This window comes from Oncorhynchus masou, chromosome 18, assembly GCF_036934945.1.
Source record: "Oncorhynchus masou masou isolate Uvic2021 chromosome 18, UVic_Omas_1.1, whole genome shotgun sequence".
NCBI lineage: Eukaryota > Metazoa > Chordata > Actinopteri > Salmoniformes > Salmonidae > Oncorhynchus > Oncorhynchus masou.
Genome location: NC_088229.1, coordinates 13192767 through 13212871, shown reverse-complemented (window position 1 = coordinate 13212871; position 20105 = coordinate 13192767). Strand labels below are relative to the sequence as shown.

At 46.4% G+C, this 20105-nt stretch overlaps 1 protein-coding gene across 4 annotated transcripts in view; it reads right to left on the bottom strand.

The window, feature by feature from the left end:
• Positions 1–20105, bottom strand: part of LOC135503999 (serine/threonine-protein kinase WNK3-like) — a 100434-nt gene that overhangs the window by 6609 nt on the left and 73720 nt on the right. For 3 of the 4 annotated variants that reach the window (XM_064922235.1, XM_064922238.1, XM_064922236.1), the window contains 9 exons: positions 19904–19947; positions 19442–19571; positions 19220–19336; positions 17237–17338; positions 14681–14729; positions 9778–9939; positions 6633–9412; positions 6139–6388; positions 144–223 (listed from right to left, as the gene is read on the bottom strand). In XM_064922235.1, coding sequence (XP_064778307.1) covers positions 144–223; positions 6139–6388; positions 6633–9412; positions 9778–9939; positions 14681–14729; positions 17237–17338; positions 19220–19336; positions 19442–19571; positions 19904–19947 — 3714 coding nt within the window. The remainder of the gene's footprint in view (positions 1–143; positions 224–6138; positions 6389–6632; positions 9413–9777; positions 9940–14680; positions 14730–17236; positions 17339–19219; positions 19337–19441; positions 19572–19903; positions 19948–20105) is intronic. The other variant, XM_064922237.1, reaches the window with a different exon arrangement.

Here is a 20105-nt window from a genome sequence, read left to right as displayed (position 1 = left end):
TCTGAAATAATTGATTAGACGTGGTAGTAGGTATCTTGTCCCCTCGTACACTGGGTGGATATTTTACCATAATTCTTATACCTATCTAATCCTTTCAGATCTATTTTCTAGGGGGCTAGGTTTTTTTTCTGGATGGGCCGTACCCGAAATCGTCCCTTGAGTGAGTGGGTAGGGTTGGAGGAAGCTCCCTCTCTGACTGCCTGGCTGCCTCTAGAGTGACCATCTAGTAAAAAGAGGGTGAATGAAAAACAAGGGGAAGAGAAAGAGAATACACAGAGAGACAAGGACACAGAGAGACAAGGACACAGAGACAGGCATAGAGACAGACATTCACATGAGTGAGGACAAGGTAGAGCCACAGAGACATACACACACAAAGAGGGACACACCGACCAGCACAGAGATAAGACATGGACACACAGACACCACAAACACAGAAGAACAGAGTTAAAAATCATTGAATCACACGACATCCCATCAGCATCAGCACACCACCCTGTGACTGCATGCATTGTATACAAGTTAACAGTACATACATGACTATGGGAAAGTGTGCGTACATTACGTTGATTTAGAAAACTATAGTATTTTTACAATGCTTTTCTGTCCTTTTATTACAGCGACAGGAATAAACAAAAAGGACACCAAAAGATACAGTACATCTACAATAAAATCATGCTTAAATAAGCATGACATGTTATGGGATGTGGGGAAGTGTGGAAAATAAGCGATTAATCATAACATAAAATATAAATCTATTTTAGGGGAGGGGTCAGTTAGTTCAACATATCCATCAGTTTATCCCCATCCACCCACACACATCCATTCTCTCTCTCCCACACACATCAATTCTCTCTCTCCCACACACATCCATTCTCTCTCTCCCACACACATCCATTCTCTCTCTCCCACACACATCAATTCTCTCTCTCCCACACACATCCATTCTCTCTCTCCCACACACATCCATTCTCTCTCTCCCACACACATCCATTCTCTCTCTCCCACACATATCCATTCTCTCTCTCCCACACACATCCATTCTCTCTCTACCACACACATCCATTCTCTCTCTCCCACACACATCCATTCTCTCTCTCCCACATACATCCATTCTCTCTCTCACACATACATCCATTCTCTCTCTCCCACATACATCCATTCTCTCTCTCCCACCCACACACATCCATTCTCTCTCTCCCACCCACACACATCCATTCTCTCTCTCCCACACACATCCATTCTCTCACCCACCCACACACATCCATTCTCTCTCACCCACCCACATACATCCATTCTCTCTCTCCCACCCACACACATCCATTCTCTCTCTCCCACACACATCCATTCTCTCTCTCCCACATACATCCATTCTCTCTCTCTCTCCCACCCACACACATCCATTCTCTCTCTCCCACCCACACACATCCATTCTCTCTCTCCCACACACATCCATTCTCTCTCTCCCACATACATCCATTCTCTCTCACCAAACCCACACACATCCATTCTCTCTCTCCCACACACATCCATTCTCTCTCTCCCACACACATCCATTCTCTCTCTCCCACATACATCCATTCTCTCTCACCCACCCACACATATCCATTATCTCTCTCCCACCCACATACATCCATTCTCTCTCACCCACCCACATACATCCATTCTCTCTCTCCCACACACATCCATTCTCTCTCTCCCACATACATCCATTCTCTCTCACCCACCCACACACATCCATTCTCTCTCTCCCACACACATCCATTCTCTCTCTCCCACATACATCCATTCTCTCTCACCCACCCACACACATCCATTCTCTCTCAAACACTCATAGACAGTGTCCCAATAACATACTACACCCCACACTAACATCACACGTCAATCAACCAATCAACATCAATCAATCAATTGATTGACATTATGAATTCACTTGGATAAACAGTGATGTTGTCCGTGTTGTATGATATTTGGCAGCTTTTAAACAGAAAGTGTGTATATCACAGGAGGTTGGTGGCACCTTCATTTGGGAGAACGGGCTTGAGGTAATGACTGGAATTGGTGGAATGGTATCAAACACATGGTTTCCATGGTTTCCAGGTCTTTGATTCCATTCCATTTGCTCCGGTCCAGCCATTATTATGAGCCGTTCTCCCCTCAGCAGCCTCCTGTGATACACACAGATGTTGAACATAAGGTATGTAACGTGCTGTATGTTCATGCTATATCTACAATAAACATTCACATATAACTAAACTCCAGTGGAACACATTAATACATGCAAGCATAGCAGTCTTCTAAAACAATGTGGCTTATTGGCTCAGCCTTATATTTTATTATTTATTTTCTTTTTAATTTACCTTTATTTAACTAGGCAAGCCAGTTAAGAACAAATTCTTATTTACAATGACTGCCTTATAAAAGCCTATGCAGGTAAGAAAGAACCCGAATAGGTAGTTGCTTCTAAACCCTGCACTGAACAATGTGCACAATGTCTAGTCAATTATCTAGGATATTACATACAGAACATACTGGCAGGCAATTGACTCATTTCTAAAGCATTGCATAATGTATTGCATTCTTAATGGGGTGATTGTCATGACTTTTGCCAAGTGTTAGTGAGCACTCAAAGTGTGAGGTGCTCAGTCTGAGCAGGTGAAGCATAGAGCAGTGCGTGGTTGCTATGTGGTGGGCACTGACTGAGCAGTGTGCAGTGGCCTTTACACTCTGAGAGCAGAGTGGGGGTGTGGCGGGGCTGGTGGGGGTCATAAAGGGGTCTAATGCTCTCATATCCTGGGTGCAGCAAGTAGCCAGGTGCAATTCCAATCTCCAGAGTTATAGATGTAAACTCATCATCAGCCTCCTTATATTGTCCATCTCTTTCTTCCTACACTCTCCTCTTCTCTCCTCCTCCTCATCCCCCATCTCTCTCTTTCTTCCTACACTCTCCTCTTCTCTCCTCCTCCTCACCCCCTTTCTCTTTCTTCCTACACTCTCCTCTTCTCTCCTCCTCCTCATCCCCCATCTCTCTCTTTCTTCCTACACTCTCCTCTTCTCTCCTCCTCCTCACCCCCTTTCTCTTTCTTCCTACACTCTCCTCTTCTCTCCTCCTCCTCACCCCCTTTCTCTTTCTTCCTACACTCTCCTCTTCTCTCCTCCTCCTCACCCCCTTTCTCTTTCTTCCTACACTCTCCTCTTCTCTCCTCCTCCTCACCCCCTTTCTCTTTCTTCCTACACTCTCCTCTTCTCTCCTCCTCCTCAACCCCCTTTCTCTTTCTTCCTACACTCTCCTTTCTCTCCTCCTCCTCATCCCCCATCTCTCTCTTTCTTCCTACACTCTCCTCTTCTCTCCTCCTCCTCACCCCCTTTCTCTTTCTTCCTACACTCTCCTCTTCTCTCCTCCTCCTCATCCCCCATCTCTCTCTTTCTTCCTACACTCTCCTCTTCTCTCCTCCTCCTCACCCCCTTTCTCTTTCTTCCTACACTCTCCTCTTCTCTCCTCCTCCTCAACCCCCTTTCTCTTTCTTCCTACACTCTCCTCTTCTCTCCTCCCCCTCATCCCCCATCTCTCTCTTTCTTCCTACACTCTCCTCTTCTCTCCTCCTCCTCAACCCCCATCTCTCTCTTTCTTCCTACACTCTCCTCTTCTCTCCTCCTCCTCACCCCCTTTCTCTTTCTTCCTACACTCTCCTTTCTCTCCTCCTCCTCACCCCCTTTCTCTTTCTTCCTACACTCTCCTCTTCTCTCCTCCTCCTCAACCCCCTTTCCCTTTCTTCCTACACTCTCCTCTTCTCTCCCTCCTCCTCACCCCCTTTCTCTTTCTTCCTACACTCTCCTCTTCTCTCCTCCTCCTCACCCCCTTTCTCTTTCTTCCTACACTCTCCTCTTCTCTCCTCCTCCTACCCCCTTTCTCTTTCTTCCTACACTCTCCTCTTCTCTCCTCCTCACCCCCCTTTCTCTTTCTTCCTACACTCTCCCCTTCTCTCCTCCTCCTCACCCCCCTTTGTCTTTCTTCCTACACTCTCCTCTTCTCTCCTCCTCCTCAACCCCCTTTCTCTTTCTTCCTACACTCTCCCCTTCTCTCCTCCTCCTCACCCCCTTTGTCTTTCTTCCTACACTCTCCTCTTCTCTCCTCCTCCTCACCCCCTTTCTCTTTCTTCCTACACTCTCCTCTTCTCTCCTCCTCCTACCCCCCTTTCTCTTTCTTCCTACACTCTCCTCTTCTCTCCTCCTCACCCCCCTTTCTCTTTCTTCCTACACTCTCCCCTTCTCTCCTTGCTCCTCACCCCCTTTCTCTTTCTTCCTATACTCTCCTCTTCTCTCCTCCTCCTCATCCCCCATCTCTCTCTTTCTTCCTACACTCTCCTCTTCTCTCCTCCTCCTCGCCCCCTTTCTCTTTCTTCCTACACTCTCCTCTTCTCTCCTCCTCCTCACCCCCTTTCTCTTTCTTCCTACACTCTCCTCTTCTCTCCTCCTCCTCAACCCCCTTTCTCTTTCTTCCTACACTCTCCTCTTCTCTCCTCATCCCCCATCTCTCTCTTTCTTCCTACACTCTCCTCTTCTCTCCTCCTCCTCACCCCCCCTTTCTCTTTCTTCCTACACTCTCCCCTTCTCTCCTCCTCCTCAACCCCCTTTCTTTTTCTTCCTACACTCTCCTCTTCTCTCCTCCCCCTCATCCCCCATCTCACTCTTTCTTCCTACACTCTTCTCTTCTCTCCTCCACCTCACACCTCTTTCTATTTTATCCATCACTCTCCCCTTCTCTCCTCCTCCTCACCCCCCCCCTTTCTCTTTCTTCCTACACTCTCCCCTTCTCTCCTCCTCCTCACCCCCTTTCTCTTTCTTTCTACACTCTCCTCTTCTCTCCTCCTCCTCATCCCCATCTCTCTCTTTCTTCCTACACTCTCCCTTTCTCTCCTCCTCGTCATCCCCCCATCTCTCTCTTTCTTCCTACACTCTCCTCTTATCTCCTCCTCCTCCTCCCAGTACATCACTGGGACCAAGTGTCCAGCCATCCAGGACCTATATACTAGGCAGTGTCAAAGGAAAGCCTCAAAAAGTGTCAAAGACTCCAGTCACCCAAGTCATAGACTGTTTTCTCTGCTACCGCCCGGCAAGCGGTACCGGAGCGCCAAGTCCAGGACCAAAAGGCTCCTTAACAGCTTCTACCCCCAAGCCATTAGACTGCTGAACAATTAATCAAATGGCCACCGGATTATTTACATTGACACCCCGCCTCTCCATTTCTTTTTTACACTGCTGCTACTCGCTGTTTATTATCTATGCATAGTCACTTCACCCCTACCTACATGTACAAATTACCTCAACTAACCTGTACCCCCACACATTGACTCAGTACCGGTGCCCCCTGTATATAGCCTCGTTATTGTTATTTTATTGTGTTACTTTTTATTATTACTTTTTATTTTAGTCTACCTGGTAAATATTTTCACTCTTTCTTGAACTGCACTGTTGGTTAAGGGCTTGTAAGTAAGCATTTCATGGTAAAGTCTACACTTCACTTGTTGCATTCGGTGCATGTGACAAATAAAGTTTGATTTGATCCCCCCCATCTCTCTCTTTCTTCTCTCTTCTTTTCTACATTATTCTGGACTAATGCAGGCTGAGGCAGGGTGAGTAACCCCCCTCATGCAGGCCCAGGCATGGTGAGTAACCCCCCTCATGCAGGCCCAGGCAGGGTGAGTAACCCCCCTCAGGCAGGGTGAGTAACCCCCCTCATGCAGGCCCAGGCAGGGTGAGTAACCCCCCTCAGGCAGGGTGAGTAACCCCCCTCATGCAGGCCCAGGCAGGGCCAGGGTGAGTAACCCCAGTCATGCAAGGTGAGTAAACCCCTCATGCAGGCCCAGGCAGGGTGAGTAACCCCCCTCAGGCAGGATGAGTAACCCCCCCCAGGCAGGGTGAGTAACCCCCCTCATGCAGGCCCAGGCAAGGTGAGTAACCCCCCTCAGGCAGGGTGAGTAACCCCCCCCCCATGCAAACCATAAATATTATGTTACACTGAACAGAATTACACTAAAGGTAACTAGACAACATTTGTATTTTAGATAAACACCCCCACCAACAAACACCCCATTCAACCTCTCTTTCTCTCTCTCTCTCTCTCTATAAACACGCTACCTTGCTTGACTCTGGGCTTCTTGAACAAGCTGGCGGAGTGGCGCAGTTTGCACGCCCAGCTTTTGAATTTGCGAGTCCAGGATTTCTTGCTAACGGGATTTCTGATACTAGGACATGTCAGGTTTAGGCCAAAATATCCACCTCCTGCATTATGCTGTGGCAGTCCATGGCCCAGGGGGACGGGGTGCAGATTGGGGGGCCACGTAGTGACTTCTCCTGGGGTACTGGTGTCAGAGTGAGAGGGGGCAGCCTGGAGGGGATAGGCAACACAGCGATAAGGTAAAAGTGGCTGCAGCCATGGGGGTAATGGTAGAGACACTCAGAGAGAAAAGGAGAGATACTGAAATATCATAAGTACATTACAAGAACCATAGCATCGAAAAATACATGTATCTATCAATTTATAACAACAAGGCAATCAAAGCAGTGATCTTTACTAAATGTTTCAGGAAGAAGTCAATCAAACACTATTCAGATATGTGCACCTCACTTACAAGAAAGGTGGGTTCTCCAGGGATAGGCGGTGGCCCGGCAGAGTCTCCATGTGGTGGGGCCAGGGGAGAGGAAGGGGGGGAGGCGGAGGAGAGAGACGGGGCGGGCTGCTGCTCCACCGGGCCTGTTGGAGGAGCCTCCTTCCTCACTCCTCTCCCCCTCTCCAAGTCAGGAGAGGTAGAGGAGGAGCGGGAGGTGGTGGAGGAGGAGGAATGAGGAGAGGTGTCTGAGGAGGAGGCAGGAGTAGGGAAGGAGGAGAGATGGAGCGATTGCAGCTCCGAGGATTTGACCCCTCCTGCCGATGTGGAGGCTGCTGACACTGTGGTGGGACCTGAGGTAGAAACCACAGCAGCTCCCCCCGTCACAGCTGCCCCACTACTATACTCCTGATACAACAAGTTCCTCAGCTTTTCATCCAGAGTCTTAATGCGGTTGTCTACAAACTCGATTTTGGGAGGGCCCTCGCTGTCCGACTCAGCCACAGAGGATGGTTGGACCGGGGAGGGTGTCAGGGTGAGGGAGAGGGGGTGTAGGGGGGCATCGGAGGTTGTGTTAATGTTGAGGGGCAGAGTGGAGTCTGAGGAGTGGTGTAGAGGTGCAGAGTGACTGACTATATCCTCGGTCACAATGGCCTCCCATGTAGACAGCTCCCACTCTGACTGTTGGAACGACGGCTGCTCCCGCTGGGGCACCTGATGCTTCTGCTGAGGGTTAACCTCTTGTTGTTGTTGTTGATGAGCTTGCTGTTGTTGCACCAGTGCCATGTTTAGTAGCTGTTTAACTGGTTGTTGTTGGACATACTGTTGGTTCACTGACTGGGCTAGCAGCGCTGCTTGCTGCTGTAACACATCTCCCTGTATGGCAGTTCCAGCCATAAAAGACTGTTGTTGTTGTTGTTGTTGGAACATTTCCTGTTGCTGCTGAATATCTAGTGCCTGTTCCAGACCTAACTGTTGCTGATGCAGTTGCTGCAGGTCAATCGCTGCCTGTTGCTGTTGTTGTGGTACCTGGTGTAGCTGTGGCTGTTGTTGTTGTGGTGGTAACTGGTGTAGCTGTGGCTGTTGTTGTTGTACCTGGTGTAGCTGTGGCTGTTGTTGTTGTTGTGGTACCTGGTGTAGCTGTGGCTGTTGTTGTTGTGGTGGTAACTGGTGTAGCTGTGGCTGTTGTTGTGGTAACTGGTGTAGCTGTTGTTGTTGTTGTAACTGGTGTAGCTGTGGCTGTTGTTGTTGTGGTGGTAACTGGTGTAGCTGTGGCTGTTGTGGTAATTGGTGTTGCTGTGGCTGTTGTGGTAACTGGTGTATCTGTGCCTGTTGTTGTTGGGGTAACTGGGGTAGCTGTGGCTGTTGTTGTGGTGGTAACTGGTGTAGCTGTGGCTGTTGTTGTGGTGGTGGTGGTAACTGGTGTAGTTGTTGTGGTGGTAACTGGTGTAGTTGTTGCTGTGGTGGTAACTGGTGTAGCTGCGGCTGTTGTTGTGGTGGTGGTAACTGGTGTAGTTGTTGTTGTGGTGGTAACTGGTGTAGCTGTGGCTGTTGAATGTGTAACTGTGTGTTGCACTGTGTGTTCTGCATTTGGACAGGCAGTTGATGTATCTGTTGTTGTAGTGCCAGTGGCAACATCTCTGTCTGTGGTTGCAGGGACATACACTGTTTTTGTAATGGCTTTGTCTGACTGAGCTGGGGCTGTAAATGTAGCTGAGACTGCTGCTGCTGCTGCTGCTGCTGTTGTTGTTGTTGTTGTTGTTGTTGTTGTTGTTGCTGCTGCTGCTGCTGCTGCTGCTGCTGTTGTTGTTGTTGTTGTTGTTGCTGTTGCAGCATCTGCAACTGTTCAATAGATTTTTGCAACGCTTGTTGCTGCTGCTGATGCTGCAGTTGTATCTGCTCTTGGTACACTTGCTGTTGTTGCTGTACCTGTTGAAGTTGCACAGCCTGCAGGGTTTGTTGTTGTTGTTGCTGATGCTGCTGCTGTACCTGTTGCATTGTCTGGAGCTGCTGTTGTAACTGGACCTGGGTCTGAGGCAGAGCTTGAGGCTGGGTTGCCATGCACTGAATCTGAGGCAGAGCTTGAGGCTGGGTTGCCATGCACTGAATCTGAGGCAGAGCTTGAGGCTGGGTTGCCATGCACTGAATCTGAGGCAGAGTGTTTTGCTGCTGCTCCAGAACTGCATGGCCAGCAGGAGGAGAGGCCATAGCTGTAGCCACAGCCACTGGAGGGTGGATGGAGCCGGTGGATGAGTGGCCACCACCAGACACACACTGCCCTGGGGCTGCCACCGTCACTACATCCCCCAGGCTTGGGCCTTGGCCCTGGCTCACCATGGAGCAGGTCAGAGCGTCAGTTAGACAGCCCATGGTAGAGGGCGCAATGGTGGCAGAAGCAGCTACCATGGCAGGGACTGGGAGGTTGGTAGCAGTGTTTGGGACATGGGTTGGAATGGAGGATGTTGCTGTGGTTGTACTGGAAATTTGGTGGATGGAAGCCTGCAGGTCAAGACAAGCTGAGGCAGCAGGGACTGGGTGTAGGACTGAGGCAACAGCTCCACTAGTAGAAGCCAGGTCAGAAACACTTCTGTCAGAGGCAGCAGAGGCAGTCGTGTCAGGAGTGGGGGCAGCAGTGGCTGGGGGGGCAGACATGGAGGCAGGGGTAGAAATGGTAGAGACGCAGGTGGAGGCAGGGGGGGAGGAGGCAGAGGCCAGGGCACACAAGGTGGAGGTGGGGCAGATAGGAGGAGAGGAAACCATTTCAGCAAAGGAGGAGTCCGATCTCTGGGATCCTCCACCCCACTCTAGAGTATGTCGACCAATCAAAGCAGACCAGAGAGAGGAGGTACAGAGGGTTAGTTGGTGTTACTCAACAGACAGAACCAAACACAGCAGAATGTACCCTCTTCACACGACTGAGCAGAGCCCAGCCGTACTACGCTGGCCTGGTTACGCTTCCACCCTAGTTGCTGGAACACTGTTAGAAAATGTACATTTTCTGTACAGTGCAAAGCCCATTAATGGAGCAGGACACTAACTGCACAAGACAATTCAGAAAATATTTCAACCCCTACTGGTTTTCAGGAGGGCTTGGTAGTGTGAAAAGGGTATGACTGCCCAGTGTTAAATGACTGTTAGCCCAGGCGCAGGTGTCATCCTGTTACTGTACCTGGGTCAGTGTCTGTAGGCTGAGGCACCCTGACCTCGCCAGTCGAGAGAGGTGGAGGGGTTGACGCTCCTCCCTGGTTGGACGTGGAGTCTCTGTGTCTGATGGTCTGGTTGATGAAGAACCTCCATCTGCCCACCGGAGACGACTGGGGCGCCCCGTCCACTGGAACATAAAATAATATATAAAGAGGCCCACTTTAAACTAACTACAACTTTCAAGGTTTCATTAAACACTTTATAAAGCCTACATAGATGTTTTAGAAGCCATTCAGAATCATTCAGAATGGTTTTTCAAGGGAGGTTCTGAATCCACTGGCAGACAGAGAGAAATAACATAAAGGAAGTCCCACTTTAAACTAACTTCAACGTTCAAGGCTTCATCAACACTTCATAAAGCCTATAGCAGGGATAGGCAACTTTGATGGATCGAAATTCCTCATGAAGGGTCGCAGTGGCTTGCGAGTCTGTGTACCCACATCCACACCCACACAGTCAGAGCTATCTCTAGCCTTTTGGGGGACCTAAGCTTGTTGCCACCGCCATGAACATTTTTCAATGTTACAACAACTCATTTCATGCAATTCTACACATTTTGCCATAAGGTGGAGAGAAATGTTTGCAGTTTTTAATCTGATATCTGAGTGAGAGTGACTAACAAAATCAATGGTGGCCCTGTGGTCAGTAATTTGACCATGATTACTACAAGTTTAAATAGCTGGCCGCTGAACTAACTTAACAATGCAAAAAAAATGTTAGCTGACATGAACTAATTGTGTGACTGTCCGTGACTGACATAAGAGAAAAACTACTGATGCACAACCACATTTTGAAATTGCACCTGCTGTATTCTACTATTCTAACTCTCAACTGTAAATTGAGACCCGACTAACTTCTGATTTTATTTTTATAAATAAATATACATACAATTGAAGTCTGATTTTTACATACACCTCATCCAAATACATTTAAACTCAGTTTTTCACAATTCCTGACATTTAATCAGAGTAAAAATTCCCTGTCTTTGGTCAGTTAGGATCACCACTTTATTTTAAGAATGTGAAATGTCAGAATAATAATGATTTATTTCAGCTTTTATTTCTTTCATCACATTCCCAGTGGGTCAAAAGATTATATACACTCAATTTGTATTTGGTAGCATTGCCTTTGAATTGTTTAACTTCGTTCAAACGTTTCGGGTAGCCTTCCCACAATAAGTTGGGTGAATTTTGGCCCATTCCTCCTGATAGTAATGGTGTAACTGAGTCAGGTTTGTAGGCCTCCTTGCTCGCAAACGCTTTTTCAGTTCTGCCCACACATTTTCTATGTGATTGAGGTCAGGGCTTTGTGATGGCCACTCCAATAGCTTGACATTGTTTTCCTTAAGCCATTTTGCAACAACTTTGGAAGTATGCTTGGGGTCATTGTCCATTTGGAAGACTCATTTGCGACAAAGCTTTAACTTCCTGACTGATTTCTTGAGATGTTGCTTCAATACAGCCACATAAGTTTCCTACCTCATGATGCCATCTATTTTGATAAGTCCACCAGTCTGTCCTGCAGCAAAGCACCCCCGCAACATGATGCTGCCACCCCCGGGCTTCAAGGTTGAGATGATGTTATTCAACTTGAAAGCCTCCCCCTTTTTCCTCTAAACATAATGATGATCATTATGGCCAAACAGTTCTATTTTTATTTCATCAGACCAGATAATTTCTCCAAAAAGTATGATCTTTGTCCCCATGTGCAGTTGCAAACCGTAGTCTGTTTTTTTATGGCGGTTTTGGAGCAGTGGCTTCTTCCTTGCTGAGCGGCCTTTCAGGTTATGTCTTTATAGGACTCGTTTTACTGTGGATATAGATACTTTTGTACCTGTTTCCTCCAGCATCTTCACAAGGTCATTTGCTGTTGTTCTGGGCTTGATTTGCACGTTTCGCACCAAAGTACGTTAATCTCTAGGAGACAGAATGCGTCTCCTTCCTGAATGGTATGACGGCTGTGTGGTCCCATGGTGTTTATACTTGCGTACTATTGTTTGTACAGATGAACATGGTACCTTCAGGGGTTTGGAAATTGCTCCCAAGGATGAACCAGACTTGTGGAGGTCGACAATTTGTTTTCTGAAGTCTAGGCTGATTTCTTTTGATTTTCCCATGATGTCAAGCAAAGAGGCACTGGGTTTGAAGGTAGGCTTTGAAATACATCCACAGGTACACCTCCAATTGACTCAAATTATGTAGATTTAACCTAACAGAAGCTTTTAAAGCCATGACATAATTTTGTGGAATTTTCCAAGCTGTTTAAAGGCACAGTCAACTTAGTGTAAGTAAACTTCTGATCCACTGGAATTGTGATACAGTGAATTATACGTGAAATAATCTGTCTGCAAACAATTGTTGGAAAAATGACTTGTGTCATGCACAAAGTAGATGTCCTAACCGACTTGCCAAAACTATAGTTTGTTAACAAGACATTTGTGGAGTCGTTGAAAAACAAGTTTTAATGACTCCAACCTAAGTCTGTGTAAACTTCTGCTTTCAACTGTAGATATATATATATATATAGTCTGGGGTCACTTAGAAAGGTCCTTGTTTTTGAGAAACCGACGCTTCACAAGTCCACAACTGGCGGCTTTATTAATTAGAACCCGCAAAACACCATTCTCAATGTCAACAGTGAAGAGACAACTCCAGGATGCTGGCCTTCTAGGTAGAGTTGCAAAGAAAAAGCCATATCTCAGATTGGCCAATAAAAATAAAAGATTACGATGTGCAAAAGAACACAGACACTGGACAGCGGAACTCTGCCTAGAAGGCCAGCATCCCAGAGTCACCTCTTCACTCTTGATGTTGAGACTGGTGTTTTGCGGGTACTATTTAATGAAGCTGCCAGTTGTAGACCTGTGAGGCATCTGTTTCCCAAACTAGACACTCTAATGTACTTGTCCTCTTGCTCAGTTGTGCACCGGGGCCTCCCACTCCTCTTTCTATCCTGGTTAGAGCCAGTTTGCGCTGTTCTGTGAAGGGAGTAGTACACAGCGTTGTACGAGATCTTCCGTTTTTTGGCAATTTCTCGCATGGAAAAGCCTTTATTTTGCATGGAAAAGCCTTCAAATTGATCCTGGCCTACAGAGATGCTTGACTGGGGTGCTGGAAGATAAAGAGAAATCCTGTATAAAAAGATCCCACTTTAATGAAAAAAAGGCAAAAGGAAGCTGCCTTAAACAGAAATCATTCATAATGCTTTATAAAGAAGGGCAAAAGGGTTAAGCCACATTTGTCAAATCACCACGTTATGACCATGTATAGTCTAGTAGAAGAGAGCACGATGACCCTGTCCCTACCCCGGCTTCACCAAAGATGGACACAACTCTTCACCGTCTTCAAAGTCAGCCTCTTAAAATCTAAATTCAGGGACTGGATACACCCTGACCGAATCACATTGACAGGCAGGAACACTAGCAGCCAAAACAAACGGACTGAGGTCACCAATCCCATATTTCTGCTCTTTGAATAATGAGTGGCTTTAAGACCACGGGACATTATTGATTTACATTGTTTCTCTTGTTTGTTTTATTTTGTTACTCTTGTCCATTAAAATGTTGGATACACATTCATTTCAGTTTGTATTGACTGCTATTTGAGTGTAAAAAAACAACAGTATTTCAACAAGAAGATAGAGAGATATTACATCATGTCAATGGAACTATGTAAAATGTTTATTACAATATCATCTATTTTATGAAAATGTAAAGGGTCAAATTAAGTTTTAATCTTTCGTTTTTATCTTACTTGTATCTTCTCATTTGTATTTTTTATTCTATGATCAGTAGATTATAGCCTATAGGAGGAGTGGTGGGGAGGAATGGAGAGAGGAGGGAGGAAGGGAGAGGGGGGAGAGGAGGAGAGGAAGGGAGAGGGAGGAGAGGAAGGGAGAGAGGAGGAGAGGAAGGGAGAGAGGAGAGAGGAGGAGTGGAAGTGAGAGAGGAGGAGAGGAAGGGAGAGGGGAGAGAGGAGGAGAGGAAGGGAGAGAGGAGGGAGGAAAGGAGAGAGGAGGGAGGAAAGGAGAGGGGAGGGAGAGAGGACGGAGGAAGGGAGAGAGGAGGGATGAAGGGAGAGAGGAGGGAGGAAGTGAGAGAGGAGGGAGAGAGGAGGGAGGAAGGGAGAGGGGAGGGAGAGAGGAGGGAGGAAGAGAGGAAGGAAGGGAGAGAAGAGGGAGAGAGGAGGGAGGAAGAGGGGGAGGAAAGGAGAGGGGAGGGAGAGAGGACGGAGGAAGGGAGAGAGGAGGGATGAAGGGAGAGAGGAGGGAGGAAGTGAGAGAGGAGGGAGGAAGGGAGAGAAGAGGGAGAGAGGAGGGAGGAAGAGAGGGAGGAAGGGAGAGGGGAGGGAGAGAGGATGGAGGAAGAGAGAGAGGAATGGAGACGGGAGGGAGAGAGGAGGGAGATAGGGAGGGGGAGAGAGGAGGGAGAGAGAGGGGAGGAAGTGTTGCCTCCCAAACGGCACCCTATTCCTTATATACTGTAGTGCACTATTTTTATAAGGGGTCATAGGGGTCTGTAGTGGACTACTTTTGATAAGGGGTCATAGGGATCTGTAGTGGACTACTTTTGATAAGGGGTCATAGGGATCTGTAGTGGACTACTTTTGATAAGGGGTCATAGGGATATGTAGTGGACTACTTTTGATAAGGGGTCATAGGGATATGTAGTGGACTACTTTTGATAAGGGGTCATAGGGATATGTAGTGGACTACTTTTGATAAGGGGTCATAGGGATATGTAGTGGACTACTTTTGATAAGGGGTCATAGGGATCTGTAGTGAACTACTTTTGATAAAGGGTCATAGGAATCTGGTCAAAAGTAGTGCATCATATATGGAATGAGGTGCCATTTTAGACTGTAACTCACTTGCTGTGCCTGTTGGAGTGCTCACATGCAGCTGTTCCATAGAGCCAGTCTTGGTGGGACAACAGGAAGACACAGAACAGACCATGTTAACATAAACTCAGCAAAAAAAGAAACGTCCCTTTTTCAGGACCCTGTCTTTCAATGATAGTTTGTAAAAATCCAAATAACTTCACAGATCTTCATTGTAAAGGGTTTAAACACTGTTTCTCATGCTTGTTCAATGAACCATAAACAATTAATGAAAATGCACCTGTGGAACGGTCATTAAGACACTAACAGCTTACAGACGGTAGGCAATTAAGGTCACAGTTAGGACACTAAAGAGGCCTTTCTACTGACTCTGAAAAACACCAAAAGAAAGATGCCCAGGGTCCCTGCTCATCTGTGTGAATGTGCCTTAAGCATGCTGCAAGAAGGCATGAGGACTGCAGATGTGGCCAGGGAAATAAATTGCAATGTCCATACTGCGAGACATCTAAAACAGCGCTACAAGGAGACAGGAAGGACAGCTGATCGTCCTCACAGTGTCAGACAATGTGTAACAACACTTGCACAGGATCGGTACATCCAAACATCACACCTGAGGGACAGGTACAGGATGGCAATAACTGCCCGAGTTACACCAGGAACACACAATCCCTCCATCAGTGCTCAGACTTTCCGCAATAGGCTGAGAGAGGCTGGACTGAGGGCTTGTAGGCCTGTTGTAAAGCAGGTCCTCACCAGACATCATTGGCAACAACGTTGCCTATGGGCACAAACCCACCGTCGCTGACCCAGACAGGACTGGCAAAAAGTGCTCTTCACTGACGAGTCGCGGTTTTGTCTCACCAGGGGTGATGGTCGGATTCGCATTTATCATCGTAGGAATGAGCGTTACACCGAGGCCTGTACTCTGGAGTGGGATTGATTTGGAGGTGGAGGGTCCGTCATGGTCTGGGGCGGTGTGTCACAGCATCATCGAATTGAGCTTGTTGTCATTGCAGGCAATCTCAATCCTGTGCTTTACAGGGAAGACATCCTTCTCCCTCATGTGATACCCTTCCGGCAGGCTCATCCTGACATGACCCTCGAGCATGACAATGCCACCAGCCATACTGCTCATTCTGTGCATGATTTCCTGCAAGACAGCAATGTCATTGTTCTGCCATGGCCAGTGAAGAGCCCGGATCTCAATCCTATTGAGCACGTCTGGGACCTGTTGGATCGGAGGGTGAGGGCTAGCTAGGGCCATTCCCCCCCAGAAATGTCTAGGAACTTGCTGGTGCCTTGGTGGAAGAGTGGGGTAACATCTCACAGCAAGAACTGGCAAATATGGTGCAGTCCATGAGGAGGAGATACACTGCAGTACTTAATGCAGCTGGTGGCCACATGGACACATTGTTCAGGGACACATTATTCAATTTCTGTTAGTCACATGTCTGTGGAACTTGTTCAGTTTATGTTTCAGTTGTTGAGTGTTCATACAAATATTTACACGTTAGGTGTGCTGAAAATAAATGCAGTTGACAGTGAGAAGACGTTTATTTTTTTGCTGAGTTTACATGTACAGGCAGAATTACATGGTAAAAAATCAGATTAGTTACGGTTGCTCCAATACATTAGCTACTGTAAGGGCGCCTGTATGTTCCCCATACACCATAAACATATGACATTAGCTCTCTGTATGTTCAGTGTTCACCTTGCAGGATGGACACGTTGCTTGGTTACTAATAAAGGTACAGGGTGGAGCTCATGAGTGTGCAGGCTTTACTTTTTTATTTTTGCCGTACTATAAAACATGGCTCCTGACATATTGTTTCCATAATGGTAGGAGAAAATGATCAGACAGACATGTTTCAAGGCAACATTATATTCAAAGCATGACATATTGTACCCTGTCTGTACTGTGTGTATGGTGTTCAGCATTAAAAACTGTATGTCTGTAAAGATTTAGAGTAGAAAAGAGCCAAACAGACATTACATAATGGCTATGTCCCAAATGGCACCCTTCCTATCTCCCTATGTAGTTCATTACTTTTGACCAGTGGCCGTAGGGTTCTCTAGTGCACTACTTTTGACCAGTGGCCATAGGGTTCTGTAGTTCACTACTTTTGACCAGTGGCCATAGGGTTCTGTAGTGCACTACTTTTGACCAGTGGCCATAGGGTTCTGTAGTGCACTATTTTTGACCAGTGGCCATAGGGTTCTCTAGTGCACTACTTTTGACCAGTGGCCATAGGGTTCTGTAGTGCACTACTTTTGACCAGTGGCCATAGGGTTCTGTAGTGCACTACTTTTGACCAGTGGCCATAGGGTTCTGTAGTGCACTACTTTTGACCAGTGGCCATAGGGTTCTGTAGTGCACTACTTTTGACCAGTGGCCATAGGGTTCTGTAGTTCACTACTTTTGACCAGTGGCCATAGGGTTCTGTAGTGCACTACTTTTGACCAGTGGCCATAGGGTTCTCTAGTGCACTACTTTTGACCAGTGGCCGTAGGGTTCTGGACATAAGTAGTGCACTATGTAGGGAACACAGAGTCATTTGGGATGCAACCAATGTTTTCAAACCAGACCTGTTGATGTGTGAGGAGAATTTCCTGAGTTCTCTTGACAATGGACCTCAGCTCCTCCACGAATGTCTCTTTCTCTGATTCACGGACAAAATCCTCCTCCACCTACACAAGCCATTACAGATACACAAATTGATACACAAAATAACACACTTTTTAAAACTAAACTTAATGGACCAAACAAAGACTGCATGGGGAACTTGGCATTAGACCAAATGAGAGCGCTTGCTGCAAAAATCCTCATCCCATCCAATATAATATAATTAAACATTAATATATACAGTGCCTTGCGAAAGTATTTGGCCCCCTTGAACTTTGCGACCTTTTGCCACATTTCAGGCTTCAAACATAAAGATATAAAACTGTATTTTTTTGTGAAGAATCAACAACAAGTGGGACACAATCATGAAGTGGAATATTTCAAACCTTTTTCACCTTTTTAACAAATCAAAAACTGAAAAATTGGGCGTGCAAAATTATTCAGCCCCCTTAAGTTAATACTTTGTAGCGCCACCTTTTGCTGCGATTACAGCTGTAAGTCGCTTGGGGTATCAGTTCTGCACATCGAGAGACTGAAATTCTTTCCCATTCCTCCTTGCAAAACAGCTCGAGCTCAGTGAGGTTGGATGGAGAGCATTTGTGAACAGCAGTTTTCAGTTCTTTCCACAGATTCTCGATTGGATTCAGGTGTGGACTTTGACTTGGCAATTCTAACACCAGGATATGTTTATTTTTGAACCATTCCATTGTAGATTTTGCTTTACGTTTTGGATCATTGTCTTGTTGGAAGACAAATCTCCGTCCCAGTCTCAGGTCTTTTGCAGACTCCATCAGGTTTTCTTCCAGAATGGTCCTGTATTTGGCTCCATCCATCTTCCCATCAATTTTAACCATCTTCCCTGTCCCTGCTGAAGAAAAGCAGGCCCAAACCATGATGCTGCCACCACCATGTTTGACAGTGGGGATGGTGTGGTCAGGGTGATGAGCTGTGTTGCTTTTACGCCAAACATAACGTTTTGCATTGTTGCCAAAAAGTTCAATTTTGGTTTCATCTGACCAGAGCACCTTCTTCCACATGTTTGGTGTGTCTCCCAGGTGGCTTGTGGCAAACTTTAAATGACACTTTTTATGGATATCTTTAAGAAATGGCTTTCTTCTTGCCACTCTTCCATAAAGGCCAGATTTGTGCAATATACGACTGATTGTTGTCCTATGGACAGAGTCTCCCACCTCAGCTGTAGATCTCTGCAGTTCATCCAGAGTGATCATGGTCCTCTTGGCTGCATCTCTGATCAGTCTTCTCCTTGTATGAGCTGAAAGTTTAGAGGGACGGCCAGGTCTTGGTAGATTTGCAGTGGTCTGATACTCCTTCCATTTCAATATTATCGCTTGCACAGTGGTCCTTGGGATGTTTAAAGCTTGGGAAACCTTTTTGTATCCAAATCCAGCTTTAAACTTCTTCACAACAGTATCTCGGACCTGCCTGGTGTGTTCCTTGTTCTTCATGATGCTCTCTGCGCTTTTAACGGACCTCTGAGACTATCACAGTGCAGGTGCATTTATACGGAGACTTGATTACACACAGGTGGATTGTATTTATCATCATTAGTCATTTAGGTCAACATTGGATCATTCAGAGATCCTCACTGAACTTCTGGAGAGAGTTTGCTGCACTGAAAGTAAAGGGGCTGAATAATTTTGCAAGCCCAATTTTTCAGTTTTTGATTTGTTAAAAAAGTTTGAAATATCCAATAAATGTCGTTCCACTTCATGATTGTGTCCCACTTGTTGTTGATTCTTCACAAAAAATACAGTTTTATATCTTTATGTTTGAAGCCTGAAATGTGGCAAAAGGTCACAAAGTTCAAGGGGGCCGAATACTTTCGCAAGGCACTGTATATATCATATGTAATATATCCAAACAGGTAGCTGTTTGTGGTGCTATAATCCCATACAATGTCCATGTATGTGTGTTGGTCTAGTCACCATGTAATCTGCAATGTCTTCAGGTGCGTCTCCCTCGGTGTCGAACTTGAATGTGACCATCTTGTTGCTGTGGGTTTCCAGCTGACACTCCACCATGTTGTCCCCAGAGCCGGACACCTACGGAGCACAGGAAGAGAAACCATGTTGATCTGTGTCTTGGACACAAAAATGTATTGGACATTACCATTTCTTTAGAAATCTTTACTTTTAGGGATACTATACCTGAATCATGGTCAGTTGAAATGCATGTGATCCTTTTTCTGGCCCCCGATAGGACAATCTCCTCTGAGACTTCACCCTCTGTAGTTTCCCATTGGCCAACATCTGTAAATCCCCATTGTCTGGAACAGAGCTGCGGTCAAATGAATAGTACTCCTATTGTTAGTACTTCATGTACAGTATTGGGCATAACCTTTTCTAACATGGAAGAGGGCTTGGCATTCAAAATGAAAAACAAACGAGCAGTATAAAATTGACAACTGGTCCGTAGCCCTTCCCCTTGGCCTTAACCCTTGGATGACTGCAGATCTGAAGGGTCTGGATAGGTATAAACAGTGTAGTGGTGAAGCATCCGCCATATCACTTCCACCTTATAGATGTGCTAACATTGACGTGACAGGGCCAGGGGGCTAGAGCTAGGCAGCGAATTGGGACCGACTTTGAGAGTAATGATGTGACACATACCCTGAAGTGGAGTGTCCCTCTGTGCCAGACTGTTTCGGACTCTCCTGTAGAGCCACATAGATAGAGACAGACACACAGACAGACCAACGCACACACAAATACATACAGACATTCAGAAAACAACAAAAACCCACAAAGAAAAAATACATACCAAACCATTATTTGACTAATAAAAACTAAAACTGAACTGAATTGGGAATAA